Source organism: Anoplolepis gracilipes, chromosome 3 (assembly GCF_047496725.1).
Source record: "Anoplolepis gracilipes chromosome 3, ASM4749672v1, whole genome shotgun sequence".
Taxonomy (NCBI): Eukaryota; Metazoa; Arthropoda; class Insecta; order Hymenoptera; family Formicidae; genus Anoplolepis; species Anoplolepis gracilipes.
The window spans coordinates 8,258,668-8,275,023 of record NC_132972.1 but is presented as its reverse complement, the minus strand read 5'-3'; the positions used below and the strand labels follow the sequence as shown (position 1 = coordinate 8,275,023).

General features: G+C 28.0%; 1 protein-coding gene across 2 annotated transcripts; it reads left to right on the top strand.

The window, feature by feature from the left end:
- Positions 1-3,139: 3,139 nt before the first annotated feature.
- On the top strand, positions 3,140-9,742 carry LOC140663409 (G-protein coupled receptor Mth2-like). Of its 2 annotated transcripts, none has more exons than XM_072887538.1 (6): positions 3,140-3,619; positions 5,865-7,049; positions 7,615-7,693; positions 8,492-8,673; positions 8,826-8,991; positions 9,227-9,742. In XM_072887538.1, the coding sequence occupies exons 2-6, from the start codon at positions 5,960-5,962 to the stop codon at positions 9,579-9,581; spliced, it is 1,872 nt and encodes a 623-aa protein (XP_072743639.1). In that variant the 5' UTR covers positions 3,140-3,619; positions 5,865-5,959; the 3' UTR covers positions 9,582-9,742. The 2 variants fall into 2 exon arrangements, with proteins under 2 accessions (XP_072743639.1, XP_072743640.1); XM_072887539.1 differs by lacking the exon at positions 3,140-3,619 and adding an exon at positions 4,561-5,363.
- Positions 9,743-16,356: the final 6,614 nt, after the last annotated feature.

The following is a 16,356-nucleotide window of genomic DNA, read 5'->3' as shown; positions in this document are numbered from 1 at the left end:
GCTGTACATTTTCTTCAATAAAATGTTTTTTATCTAGGCTTCTAAACTCATATCTAAAAGTTTACTAATATTCCTTTATGCAATTTATATCTGGAACCTATCTCATTTTATTGATATAAACTGCAAAACGTTTGTATCAAGCAATTTATTGTTTACTTCAGAAGTCGATAAAAAACTGTAATTTTTTAACTTTCTTTTTATTAACATAAGATCGCATAGGTTCCGAAAAGGTTTCGGTGTATACTTTTATCATGAAAAAGAATTTATCATTCTGTATAACCAATAAAAACATTTTGATATAATAAAAATATTGATAAAACAGAACGGTTTAGGATCTTTTAAGTACGAAAGAAGTCGGTATAAGTTAAAAATAGATAAAGATAAGGAAGAGAGGAGAAATAATATTGTAATCAAAAGAATCAAGAGAGAAGATGAAAATAGTTTAATGAATGAAGATCTAAAAGAATGGGTGAAGAAACTTTTGAAAGCAAAATTAGAAATGGAATGTAATTTAGAGTACTGTAGATAGAGCGGTAGAGTTATAATAGGAAAATTGAGTAGTGAGGAAGAAAAACAAAAAGATAATGAAGAGAAAGAATAAATTAAAAGAGTATACGATTTTTATTGAAAATGATTTGTCATGGGAAAAGCGGAAGCACAAGAAAAAATTAATAAATGAGCTACAGAAAAAAAGTAAAGGGATATAGATAAAAATATAATTTGATAAAGAGAGTAAGAATTGAAGGAATTTAGAAATATTGGGGGGGGGGAGGAATAGAACAGAAAATGGGAGTTGATAAGAGCAATAAGCTAGAGATAACAATAGGTGAGCAAGGAGGAAAGCATAAGGGTTTAAAGGAGAAAGAAAATTTTGCCAAGAAGAGACGAGGGGGAATAAAAGTGATAGAAAGAGGAAGATTAGAAAATTTTAACTTTAGCACATTTAATTATAATTACTATATGATTACAAATTTCTCGGAGAATTTACATAAGAATGTCTTGCATATTTATAACATATAACATGTATGTATGTGTATAATGTAAACAATTCATTTCTTTTTTTCAGAGGATGCGACGTCTAAGTTGTATTTTTACGACTCTAAAAATATCTGTATTATTAGTAGCATTTTGTTATCTGTTTTTACAACATTTAAGATCGCACGTTATGCGAAGGACACAGTTTGTTTCTTGAAAAATTTAGAGACGTTTAATAATAACAAGCAATGGTTGGTACACAATTAAACATTTTTATAAAAATGCATCATATTTTAGCTTATTGTTAATGCTGTTATATCCGTTTGCTTATCTATTACACAAACACATCGCCACCATTCAACTCCACGGGTATTTTCTCAAGAACCTTTGCGATTTTTGGAAAAATGAAAAGAAAATCGAAAGATTAAGTCAAAGTAAATTCTTTTGTTCTATAAAAACAAAAATATCATATTTCTTAAAAATTCCTTCAAAAAATTTGTTACAATTCTTTCTTTAAGTTTAACTTATAATATTATTACTAGTATAGCGTGTGTTTTGTTGTTATTTTATATTATCTAAAAATAATTATAATTTGTCTTATATGTATATATATAATCATATCATTTTTATATGAAATTATTAGCCCTCGCGTGTTGTTTTTATAAGTACTTTAATTGTAGAGAAGGATTTATCAATCCTTGTAGCCAAAAAAAAGATTTTCAAAATCTGTAATTCATATTCCGTTGGTAATTTTGGATCCCCTTAACCACTTAACTAAAAGTTGAATATCGCAAAATATTAGATGTTTCCTTACATTTGTACTTGTGGAATTCGACTACATTTAGTAAATGTCTGTAAAATTTCATTAAAATCGGATTAAGATCAGATGTGGAACTGCAGTCAAGTTAAATTCTCTTTTGTTGATCTTTATATTTAGGATTTTAAAATAATAATAATAAAGATTTTTGGTCTTCGTAGCAGAAGCATTGTTCTCTCATCTCTCTCATTTTTATTCTTTAATTTTTATTTCTTAAAATTTTTCGCTTTTTAATAAGCTCTTTTTACAGTCCAAATAATATTACTTATGAAGCAGAATTATTTCATCAGAACAGCACATAAAACTATATATTAAAAAGAAACTAACGCAGTAATTACAAGTCGAATCATTATCACACGAATTTATTAGCTACTCGGTAATAACACAGTATCTACTAATTCATTAAAACAATGTAAAAATTGTCGTACATATATCCCGACACGGTTAATTTAATTATAATTTAAAGAGGGCGCTCCCTCTTGGAATCCCTAAACGCCGCCACGCCTTGTTCGACTATCATCTTGTTCGCTCGAAATATCGTAATTCCCACATGTATTTACATATGTATTTTTTATTAATAAAAGATTCTGTGTAATAACAATTACTAAACAGCAAAAAGAGCAAATAAGAGCTAAGGTATAATTATTAGTGCATAATAGTTTTGTTAGAATACAAATTATTCTAAAAATACATAAATTACGAATCTTTCAGACCGTTTTTTGGTCTATTTTTAGTAAAAAGTTTATTGAAAAAGTTAGATTATTTCATTCTTTATCAATTAGGATAGAGAACAATCGAATATTCTGCTTCGGTTCTGACTCAACAATTTATTTCTATATATATTTTACTACACAAGATTTCTTGTCTGAACGACTCGGCGGTATAGATCGGAGAAATCGAAAAATGAGCAGGACACACACAGTATCACTCGGCATTATCGATATTAACAGTAATATTATCAGCTTTGAGTAACGATTACTTAAATAATCAGTAATCAGAATAGAAAATTATTTGATTATTCGGTTAATCGATAATCAGAATTGAAAATTATTTGATTACTCGATTAATCGGTAATCAGAATTGAAAATTATTTGATTACTTGAGTAATCGGTAATTAGAATTAAATAATTTTAATTACTTCATTAATAATCAGTAATTAAGCTTAGTAATTTTTCAATTTATTCCTCAATAATTAGGGTCAGATGTTTCTTGATTATGTAACTAATTAATAGTCAGCAATTATATACAGAAAAAGTAATAAATTTAACGAAATATTTTTTTAGTAAAATTAGTTAAATTAGACTCTTTATGGCTGATAAGAAAATAATTCAAAAAACAAAATAATATATCCGTTTTTAATAAACAAATATATTAAATCTGAATTGAGTGAATGATATGTAAAAAAAAATCAAATTGATGAGAGAGAATATCAAGTATTTATTTTTTACTTAAAGATACCGTTTGCTTTTGAGAGTACTCTTTTTTCAACTGATTGGTCTATAAACACATGCATAATGAATTCAACCAATCGAATTCCTTATGTATATGCATTATGCGTTATGTAAAAGTGTGTGCCGCGGCCCTTACTGTTATTTCCCAACCCTGTCTAATACGCATATGCGACAGAAATGTCATATGTTAACAGTCATAAGTTAATATGTGTCAATATGTGTCGGGCAGCCAACGAAGTATACATGCCAGTGTAACCAATTAGTTTGCGCGGGTTCTGCGCGAGTTTTGATGAGTCGGTCCTTCGATTATCTATATTTCAATCAGATTTAACTTGAAAGAACTGCAGCGGAAATACGCTCATCGAATTTTGGCGAAGTATTTACGAACATTTTATAACTTTTTTCATTTATAGCAACCTAATCGTTTATACGTATATCACATTCTTTTAATTTCAATTTAATTTCAATTTTTTACTAAAGATAAGCAAAAAATAGATCTAAAACGTTTGTAATACAATGTATACTTTATAAATAATTTATATTATTATATAACCAAATTTAGGCACCAATAACCGCTTCATTATTTATTCTTTTTGTCGTTTACTAATTGTTATTCTCTTATTTTTTTACAATATTGTTAATCGTTGACTTTGCTCGTTATTTTCAATTTTCAATATTTAATATGTTAATTTTTAATTTTCAATAAAGCTTTATATAGCTTTTATACAATTTGCATAAAACTACAATAAGTCTCTGATATATATATATATATATATATATATATATAAACTTGAATTAAGTTAATATATTTTTATGGATAAAAAAGTTTGTAAGTCTAGTAATCTAAATAATTATTTTAATCTTAATATGATATGTTATTACTGTAAGATTATATAAATTTAAGATTATTATACATTATTTAAATTTAAATATTAAATTTTTATTTTTTATGCTTACAATAAATCAATCATTTATGTTGTTACAACTTGCTCAAATTTTATTTCTATTTCATATTTTATTTCTATATAATATTTACTACATGTTGAGTTGCATATTTTAGCTTGTAATTACATAATAAAAAAAAATATATATATATGTATACATGTATCTTAAAATAAATATTCTGTCACATCTGTTCTTCTACTACGCACTGTATTAATTAATCACATATGCTTGTGATTTTTTTGTACATGTAATTGTCTTATCTTTGAAGGATTAACTGCAAAAGTTATATACATATTATTCTTTGCACATGCGATTGTCTTCTCTTTGAAAGATTAACGATACTACAAAAATTATATATTGTTCTATTCTTCTCTCTTTTCTTCTAATACAATTTAATTTTTATTATTAGTTTCACGTTCAAAAAATTTAATACATTTTTTTTTGTAAAAGCTGTCTTTTCTTCATTAAAAGTTACAATCTAATATAAAAGGAAATTGTATCAGCGCCATCTCGGGTATTATTATTTTTAATTTTCAATTAATTAATAAAGTCATGATGTAACTGTTTAAGATAAGAGTATTGAGTCCAAACTGATACAAAAAAGTATAGTTAAAAATTTTGTTATTTAAATCTGTTGCTGCGTATCAATATATTTTCCATACACACACACACACACACACACATTTTAACGGTATTCTTAAATATACATATAATGGCTCTTCATTCTAGAATTAAATATTTAAAAATAAACAGCCAAGACTATTTTATTTTGCTGCTGAATATTGATCAAGCTACTCTATCTGTAGGAATTTGCAGATAAAATTTTACCTTGTAAATGTAATAGTTACTTGTAGAGTTACATGTGTACAGTTTTATAGTAGACAGACTGTTACCTTAAAGCTATCGGCGACTCGTCGTCCTCGGTAGTCTCATCTTTTCGTTTGTGCGGGCACATGTTTCATGCGCATTTTTCTCTAAAAAAGAGAAATCGAAACCGGATGCAATATTAATTTTATTCGATTTAGTGAGATAATTTTTTAGTTATTGCCAACGATAATAGTGTTAGAATAAAACAGGATCAATTTTTAGAAATTTGCCGAAAAAAAAGATAATTTCTTCTTACTTTATTCATGTACTTGCACTTAACGCATTTCTTTTATCCAACTAATACAAAGGTACGCATAAATTTAATATATAATTATTTAATTATTCAAAATTTGGAACCTACATGAGATACGATGTGTGTGTGTGTGAACACTAAATTCGAGATTTATTTGTTTATCTAATTATTCTAAAGTGTATCCTTAAATTCTCAGAATTTTTTGAATTGTAGATTATATCAAAATGGACATGTATAAAGAAATCAATGCTTATAAAAATATAAAATAAATTTTTTTATTCCTCAGAGATTTAAGCCTAATGACTAATCTTGATTAACACAAGGCAAAATCGAAATACGTATATGTATGTATTCGATACTATAAAATTATTAAAAGCTTCTAAAATCAAATATATAAATCAAACATTCATCTCATTCATATTTTAAACTGTACATTCTAAAAAAAGTAAAACATTCAAATATTTATTGTTAAGGGCAGCTTTTGCAATCGGATAAAAATAAGTTGTCACGACTATCATCACATATGAATTATATTAGTGTATTTTTCGATCTTTAGTTCGCTTGGATTAGATATCTGAATATGAACTTATCGTAGAAGAGAATCAAATACGTATTTTCCAAGTATAAATTCGACACGTCAAAAGATCGACAATGTGTGGAAAAAATTTCACATTTTGGTATTGTTTGCTTCTTTTCGTCGTTGCTTCGTCGTCGAAATCTCAGCAATATTTCATGATCAACGAAGAGAAAAATGACAATTTTTCAATACGATACGAGCTAGATGCAAACTCTACGACAAATTATAAAGATGAAATGAACATATTACGATATGATTTGTACGAAAAGCCTACCAACAACACAGAGAATGACGAACATCGTATCAGTTTCACGAGTAACGAGAATGATGACTCGATACAGCATGAACTCAGAACACGTTTCCTAGAAAAAGATGATGATCACATTGAATTACGCACAAACCTAAGAAGAGTCAACAATGAAAAAAACTTCACGTCACGGAAAGTCTATAGAGATTTGATGAGAATCGAAGGCAAGATTGATTCCACCTTGCATGAAACCTCCAATGGAGATGACAATAAATTCAACATCGTTTCACATGAGATGTGCGTTAATAATATTTGCATTCCACTCTGCTGTCCTCCGGACAATTGCTTGGTTGATGAAAAGTGCATCCTCCAAAAAAATAAAACTCTTTCTTCTTTTTTTCCGAACGTGTACGAAAACACGGAAAATTTGTTGCAGAAGAGGATAAACGAACTTTTTCACCTGGTCGTTCACGATCCGTGTCGAAAGATTCACTCCAACTCTTCGCTTGATCTCAATTCTAGCGACCACTCTAAATATAAATACATGTTTTTCACTAACGGTTCTCTGTACCTTCCTGAATATCATGTATTCGTAGAATCAAAATCCTATTGTCTGGCCAGAATGAGTGAGAATATGTTTGACATTATTATCTGCTCGGAGACTGTAAATGAGAAGAGAAAGTCTATGGAAAATATTATAACTTACAAGACCATCATATTTAATAGTATGCGTATGGTGTCTGCGCTGCTTTTGCTGGCAACGTTTCTGGTGTACTCTATAGTGCCAGAACTTCGCAACACACACGGTTTTATGCTGCGCAGTTACTGCGGCATGACAATTATCGTGCACATTTTTAAAATTACGGGAAATCTAATCGAAAAGAAAGATCTGACGAGTTTTAGCTGTGTAACAATAGGTATGTTTTACTCAAATCTTGTAACGATAAAATGAATATATCACATACATTTATTAGGTTTATTAGTATATGTACTTATGCGTTAAAATTACTTATAGATTACTTAGATAATGATAAAACTTAAAATTAAAGCCCCTAGAATTTATTCAAACTTTAAAATTATAAAAATTAAAGCGAATAAAATAGCAAACTTAGGTTTGTCTAAATATTATTTAAAATTTGTTTGGACAAATATTTTTTCATAGAGTTATGTCTCATAAATCGAAGTATTATTTAATTAATACTAGCACAAATTTATTAATTATATAATTAAATTTCAAATTTTCTACAACCTCTTTAAAATTTATAGCAAATATAATTAATAAATCATATAATACAATTAATAAAATACAATATTGTATTCTATTAATTGTATTACATTATTTATAATATTTTCTTATTAATTATATTTGCTATAAATTTTAAAGAGGTTGTAGACAATTTGTTACTTTATAATGCTATTTGTCAATTATTGACATGTTAAAGTGATCTCGAATAGTTTAAACATTATTTATTTTTTTTGCAGCCTGTGTTCAATACTTCTTCATTTTGGCAAGTTATTTCTGGTTATCTATAATGAGTTTCGACATGTGGTGGAAATTTAAGTAAAAATTGTTAAATATATTATTTATATCTATATACAGTACGACACGACATAATAAAATATTTACTCTTGGTATATAAACTTATGCATATTATATTTATGTTACATCTATGATACATTAAAGCAAAAACAGATAATGATATTAATAATATTTTGGCTTGATCAGAATATTTTGTTATGTCTGCGTTACCTGATAAATAACTTTTGGCTTAAGACAATAATTTTAATGCATGAATGAGAAGACATATTTAACGTAAAATATAGTTTCTCTGTTTCTATCTTGCTCAAAACAGAATATTAATTTTTATTTTATTTTAAAATTGCATTTAATTTTTCAAAGTAAAATAGTGTTCATTATATTGATATTCTGAATTATTTATAAAATTTCATTAAATCATCGAATATATAATTTACGACATAATGTTCCAAATTCTTTTATATTTTTTCACTTTTTATGAATTAAAGCTGATATTGTTTTATTTTTCTTTCTTTTTTATATAATAAGATACATATAATATAATAATATACATTTTTAATTTTTTAATTAAAAGTTTTATTTAATTAAAATTGATACAAAAATTTTCATCTCTATTAAGTGTATCATATAATAATATGAATAATATGAATACATGTTTATGTTCCGTTGTGACGATACATATTGTAATATTTTATTTAAATTTTTATAGTTTTAAGGAAGATTAGATGAAAATCTTTATCAAAAGAGATTTATTTTATGTACATTATCATAGTGGTTTTTTTCTATTTATTATTGACTACAGGTATAAATAACACTTTACAGAAATCTTCGTTCATTAAAAAGAAAGGTAAAACAAGAGAAAAAAAAATTGATCATATATTCCATCTATGCATGGGGCTTTCCTTTTATCTTGGCTATCTTTTGTGGTATCATAAATTTGGTTCTCGACGTGCCAAAAAATCTCCGACTGATGAGTAATTTCTCTGGTTCTTGTTTGTTTCGTGGTAAGTGGATATTAACGGTAAATAATCCTATTAATGTAACCATATTTTATTATAATTAAAACTTGATTACAAAGATCTAAAGAATTTATATTAAGAATAAAAATATATTTCGTATATTTGCATAATGGAAGGAAATTTAATTTTTATTTTAGGTTTCATGATGTTTATGTTGTTTTTTTACGTGCCTAAAAGTCTCTGTGTAATCATTAGTGTTTGCTTATCCATCTTTACGGCATTGAAGATCCAGAGTTACGAAAAAAATACAGCCCATCATTTGCAAGATTTAGAGAGCCGATGTTATAATGAAAATAAAAAATGGTCTGTATTTTAATCGTTTTTGCATTAATCTATATATATGTATATATATATATATATATATATATATATATATATATATATCGTTATATCTGTTTGCATACATTAATCGCAAAATCAATTATTCTCTCGATTCAAAAGAGTGATAAATCTTTTTAGATGATATTTTCTTTATGTGTATCTTTTTCTTCATAATTTTCTTTTGCAGAGGATTTTAAAAAAATATATTGATTTGCAGGTTCAATATGTGTCTGAAGTTGTTTATCATAACGTTTATTATGATGGGAATAAGATGGTTTACAGTAACAGGGAATCTTTTATATAAATCATTATACCAGATAAATTATAGGGATGTTAAAAGATCTATTACTCATTCGATGGATATCATACTAAATCTTAGTATCTTAATTATATTTGTGTGCAAGAAGACAATCAAGCAGCTACTGTTGAAACAATTTTGCCAGAAAACGGACACAACATTCTCACGCAGTTGCACCACCACGTCAGGAGTTATATCTAAGCAAGAGACGATAAGATCTTGTAAAAAAACGAACAGTCTCCCGCTACATTCGTCTGATGTGACAAAATTTTAATGCTGAAATAAAAAAGATTTTTTATCACAAATCAGGGGTCGGCTACTAATCAGCAATTATTTATAATAATGTGTGTAATTTTCCAGTTGAAGATTAAATACATATTATTTATTATATATTTTTTATCTTTTGTTTTAAAGATGTTTAGCACCTACAATCGGAGCAAAAAGTAGTCGAAATTGACGAATATATACTTTTCTCATATATCTTAATATATGATTATTATAAAGATTGCATAAAATCTTATTATTTATTCATAGCTAGAGTGTAGAAATGTATTTTCGAATTTCTGTTGCTTTTTTTCGAAGAATTTTCGTGTTTCTTAAATTATAATGAGAAACTTTTATCATTGACGGTACCTCGATTTCAACATTACAGCACAAAATTTGAATTATAAAAATAAAAGAATTTACTCGTACAGAGTAATTTAAAATGTCAGAATAAAAATTATAATAATAAATAATGACAAAATATAGAAGATTTTTAACTATTTCTTTGATAAATTTAATAATTTGTCATTTCTCCGAGAAGAAAGGAATGTGACAACATGGTAATTTTTCATAAGTTGGTCAAATTGCAAATTGACATATGAGGCCTAATCGCTTCTCGCTTACACGTTTGTATATAAAGGCTTCTTCAGCTAAAAACATAAGTTATTTAAAAGGTCAAAAGAAGGCTTAGCTAAATGCTATGTTGCCACGTTTTCAAATAAATAATATGTCATCTCGGATAATAGGACGAAATTGAGAAAATTATATTCAATATCTTTTGAACTAGTCAGTACTTGACCAAAATTATGTGATCAAATATTTCCTCTATTTAAATATTTCCTATATTTAAACTATACTTTTGCAAATTTTGAATAATGTTTTATTATTATTTCTATCTATTTTAGCTCTTAAATCAACATGATCACAGGTTTTGTATAAGATAGAAAATCTGTAATCGTATTAATTTAAGGGCTAAAAAGGACAGAAATAATTATATTTATACTTATTTACATAAATAATTATATTCATAATTATATTAATACTCTTACTTATAATTAGATCCACAAAATAATTATATTTATAATAATATCGACGAGTAAATTTATTGCAAATTAAAATCCTTATAACTTTTGATTGCTTTAGTGAATCAACTCTAGGTTTTTTTATAAGTCTCTGAACATGTATCAGAACAATCTGTGCAAATTTTATTAAATTCCTATATTTTTAAAAATAGGTATTAAATATCCTTAATCTTCTCTCTCTCTTTCTCTCACTTTTTAATAGTTCTTTTTACAAATAATATTATGTTTAATATGTGTGACATTTGGTTCACAGAACAGCGGTTATTAAAAAAAATGACTGATAAAGTAATTACAAGTCGATCCATCATCACATGAGTTCATTAACTACTCGAATAACACAATGTCTATTAATCCATTAAAATAATATAAAAATTGCTACGTACGTCACATTCAACTTAATTATTGTATAATGACGCTCCCTTTTGGAGCCACCACATCCTGCTTAATTATCTTGTTATCGTTCGAATAATCATAATTTTTACATGTACTTATTTCCAGTAAACACTATTTGTGCAGTAATATAACGTGAAAACAGGATTGAGAAGTAACGCGTTACTTGTAACGTCGTTATCGTTACAGTTACTTTTTTTTGATATCTATAACGGCGTTACAAATTTTGTTTATAACGAAAAAAGTACCTTCGTTACATATTTTTATAACGAGTAACAAAATTAACAGTTACTTTCCAGACAACACAGGCTCTCGAGTAGTTACCGAGAAACTCTGAGTTGACGGTGGTGACAACTATAGCTGCAGTAGAAATACGAACCCTGTTATTATGCTCTCTTTTTTTATCTCGCATTGTCTGAATCTTTTTCTTTTTGTCTCGCATTGGCATTTTTTGCTTTTATTTCTTGACAATGATACTTTGACTCGTTGGTGTTTACAGTCTTGTTAATAAAATAAAATAAAACATTTTGTAACAGTACAATTTAATATATTATTTCTTCAACGTCAACATAAACCAATCCGATGGAAGCCCCCATAAATATAAACGATTAATGTAAAACATAATACAAAATAATATAAATAAATAATTTTGTATAATATAATACGAATCTCTCTAGAGAAATTCGTATTTGATTCATTTCTTCGATTGACCTCAAGATGTTCCCGAAGGATCGGATCACTGCTGATGAATAATTATCATCTCCAATCGAAAAGAGATTACAATCATGAGATTGTCGAGGTCAGTTCGTACATCAGCGCATGTAAGTTTATAATAAACTAATAAAATATTTTGTTAAGATAATTCTTCGATTATATTTTGATCCCTTCGTCCTGTTATAAATTAATTTCAGGATCCTTCCAACCTCCCCTGAGTTTAACAATTCTTTAAATATATCCATTAATTCTAGTTTACTAATTTTTTGTAAATTATTTGACGCCCAACTTTATAAATAATTAATATTTATTGCAAATGTAATTTAATTAAAGTTGAGTCCTAACAGCCATGGATCTAGCCGCGTTAGGTGAAGCTATTTCACCTAATTAATTAAATAATCGAATTCAACAGATTTATCACAATCATATATATTAAATAAAATTTCCTAAAAGGCTTGTCTCATTTGGCGCTTAACGTGGAACCCGCTGAAAATTTTGTCAAAATTTTAATGTAAATGTTCAAAATTATTTCTGTAAATAATATTAAAAATATTTCAATCGAGGAAATTATTTAAATAAAATGAGATTTTATGTATACTATTTAAGCTCACAGACGGAATGGTTAGCAATAGTGATTTTACATTACGTTATTTTATATTACTCGAGGCAATTTAAAGTATAGTGACGTATACGACTGGCATTATTGTTTTGTTAGCACGTCTCATGAATAGGAAAGTCGTTTTACCAGCTTGACCGCATAAAGATTAAGAATCAATTACATCAAAAAGGAGTACTTTGGAAAACCAGTGATTCTAGCGACGATGATAAATTTGTTTGCGCAAATAATCCCTACGATTTGTTCACACAAAAAAGGGCTGCACCATCAAACTATCATTATGATAGAAACAAGTACTCATTTGTGAATGCTGACAATCACGAAAATTCTGTCGCGTTTAAGATTGGCTGAATTATAAGTACATGGAAAATTGCTTTCCCTAAAACTGAAAAAGACCCCGACCAATTTTTGTTAATACTAAAGATTATTTAAATATAAACGATATATACAAAAATTTGTTTGTATCTTGTATACCTGGTATCTTGTTAACAAAAAATGACGTACGTGGAAGGATTTTCCAAGAGCTTTTAGTTATCAATGAAAACTTAAAAAGGCGAGTAGTGATGTTTTAGAGAATAATTGAAGCAAATTCTAGCTAAATTTACCTCGAGTCCTTTTATTGAAATTTTTAATTTATTGTTAAGAAATTATAATGAATTTTATTCATTACATCAACAAATGTAACTATTTATAGGGGAACGTGGAATAGAACGGCCAACGTAAGCATTGAGCAAGTTTTCAACAAATTAAAAAAAAATAAATCGATCTTTTTTTTACTAAAAATATTCTTTGGAATATCCACTATAAGAAAAACACAAATTTATTATAAAATAATAGTTTAAATAGACGAGATTATTGATTTAGTAAAAGCCTAGATTTTCGTGATGTGCTTTTCATGCGGGGTATAATGGACTACCTCCAAAACTTGTTTATTTCACTAACATTGATGTCTAAAACTTCTTAAAAGTTATATATTATAATATGATATATAGAACATAAGAATATAGATTTGTATTTTTAAATGATAACTATAAATTAATAAATAAAAACAATTCTCTTGTTATAATAAATATTTTTCTCTTTAAAACATGGAAAAATATCCTTTAATGTAATAATTTTTGGTATTAATTTTGAAAGACCACATCTATGTATACTCGCTTTCTTTCTCTAGTAAAAATGAAAAGTACAACATTTCTTGGGCTAATTCATTAAGCCTCAAAACGTATTTATTTACTTTTGATCATATAAAAAATTATAATTAATCAATATTTACATAGACACAGTATGAAATTAATAAGAAAAGATCATTTTAAAACATAAATGTATTTACGGTAATAAAAAATAGAATTTTATCATCGTTTACTTATGTAAATATATCGAAGAATTACAACTCAGTCGCGGTGAGCACAGCAAGTGCATTAAATAATTTATAATAACTTTCAACTAAAAATATTGCGACCACTGATAACAGCACGCAGAGAGAGACACCTAATAGCAATAATTGCAACATATTTCATGACATGGTAGCATCTCTGTAAAAAGATATCGACTCTGCACCATTGTACCCCGCGGTGTTGTTCTACCCCACGTTCCCCTACAAGAAGTGGAATCGCAAAACCTACGTTTCAAACTAAAAAACTGAGTTATGTCCAAAGACAATTGAGATTGAAATACAGGCCTTGAAACTCGAAAAGGGTGAAAGCTTGACAGAGTTTGTTCGTAGAGTACGACTCCTTTAGCGAATGCAGCAAATTTAGCGACCTTCCGAATTTGGAAAGCAATTGAAGCAAATTCTAGCTAAATTTACTTCGTGTCTTATTTTTGAAATTTTTAATTTATTGTTAAGAAATTATAATGAATTTTTTCACTACATCAACAAATGTAACTATTTATACAAATGGTCCGTGGAATTGCAAAACTCACGTTCCAAACTAAAGAACTGAGTTATGTTCAAAAACAATTCGATTTCGACGAAGAAGAAAATGACGAATCGAGCAATAACGATGATGAAAATGATTATGGCGAATCAGTCGTTGACTTAAAAGAGAAACATCGAGAACAAAAAAATTTGAAGAAATCAAAGGAACGTCAGAAATATCTCAGAACTCTAAAATTTTAGTTTAAAATCTTGAGCAAAAAGCTTTTGAGAACGTTTTGATAAGAGATAAACAAGTCAAGCTGACCTCACAACCAAAAGGAACTCTTAGATCAGAGTAAAATGTCTTGTTACAAACTGTGGAAAAACGAGGAGTGCTACGCGTTTTTATACTGCCAATCAGGTATATGCCTCGGCAGGTTGTATGTTTCGGTTGCCACGATATTGGTCATGATAATTTAAATTGCCTGAAGGCTCAAGAAAACGCTCAAGCTTGCAATAAGCACATCTGAAGTAATTGACACCAAAAACTTAAATTAGAAAGAAGAAAGAAAATTGACAGCTAAAGCCATGTACAAAAAATAATTAATATAGAACAGATTAAAGTCCTGGACAAATCAAGTAATAGTGTTGCTTGCCCAAAGACAAATACGATTGAAAAGGAAATTACATCATCAATTGAATTAAACATTATAAAGAAATCTGAACAGGAATCAGAAATGTCAAATTACGAAGCTAAATAGCTAGTCAGAACGAGTTAAAAATATCTTCTGACGAATCTCTATACCTGTGTCATCAATTGCGGAAGAAACTAACGCCACTGACACCGTTACTACTATTACTCAAACTGCAAACTGTAATTTATTTAAATCTGGAATCCTCTCCGGTTACCAACGCACGTCAATCATCGTTAACTCAAAGACGAGTTTATTATAACGGTGAAGTTAAAGAATCGACGGAAGCTGTGAGGATATCTATCAAAATTTCCGTCTCTGGAAAAAAATTCGAAATGATAGTGGAAGTGAAAGGCCTCTCTTGAGCGAATCAGTTTATAATCGTGTCAGAGATTTCCAGGTTCAAGAGTAAATACCTGACATTTCATCGAGAACGAGTTTTAACGATCAATCCATTATCAAGACCTTGAGCGATACCGGTTTTGTAATTGATATACGCGATGTTTAGAGCTCTCAGTGGGTGCATCCAGAAGCAAAAGTGAGCAGGGAGCGACTGTTGTGTGATTGATATACAGGGTGTCCCATTTTAATTCTTCCAGTCAAATATCTCGAAAACCAAGCCTGGGAGAGAAAAATGTTTCAGCCAAAAGTTGTATGGTTTTGAGGGGACCATAAGATGGTACCATTGGTCTGACCTTGAAGAGTCATTTGAAGGTCACGTGAAGGTCACCTCAATTTTTTTAAATTGCACTCCCTATTTTTTGTTACATATTCTTGTAGCTGACTTCGAGAGTTTTCCAAAACACTATAATCAAATGTAAACACTTTTCGAGTTATAAGGCTTCAAAGTTGCAATATTTTGACATAAAATACAAGATATCTCGTAAAATATTCATTTCTCGATTATCTTACCCTAATACTTTTATGCACAGAATAATGAGACGAATCAATTGGTATAAAGAAAACACATAGTTATCTTTAAGAAAAAATCTGAATTTGCAACTAGCAGTTACACATTTTTACTTTAACATAATTATGTGTTTTAATTACGCCAATTGATTTGTCTCGTTATTCTGTGCATAAAAGTATTAGGGTAAGATAATCGAAAAATGAATATTTTATGAGACATCTTGTATTTTATGTCAAAATATTGCAACTTTGAAGCCTTATAACTCGAAAAGTGTTTAATGAAAAAACATTTTATCAAAGTGTTTTGGAAAGCTCTCAAGATAAGCTACAAAAATATGCAAAAATATATAGGGTGTTTCACTTAAGAAATTCAAAATGACCTTTACGTGACCTTCATGTGACTCTTCAAGGTCAAACTAATGACATCATCTTATGTCCCCCTAGAAACCGTACAACTTTTGTCTGAAACATTTTTTCGAATTTTCCATATTTTTCGAGATATTTCACTGGAGGAATTAAAATGG

What these genes read in the sequence shown, in the direction of transcription:
- LOC140663409 (XM_072887538.1), top strand. Translation starts at nt 5,960, where the DNA reads ATGTGTGGAAAAAATTTCACATTTTGGTATTGTTTGCTTCTTTTCGTC. An exon ending in GACATGTGGTGGAAATTTAA is followed by an intron (nt 7,694 to 8,491) that starts GTAAAAATTGTT and finishes AACACTTTACAG; the next exon opens with AAATCTTCGTTCATTAAAAA. An exon ending in TGGTTCTTGTTTGTTTCGTG is followed by an intron (nt 8,674 to 8,825) that starts GTAAGTGGATAT and finishes TTTTTATTTTAG; the next exon opens with GTTTCATGATGTTTATGTTG.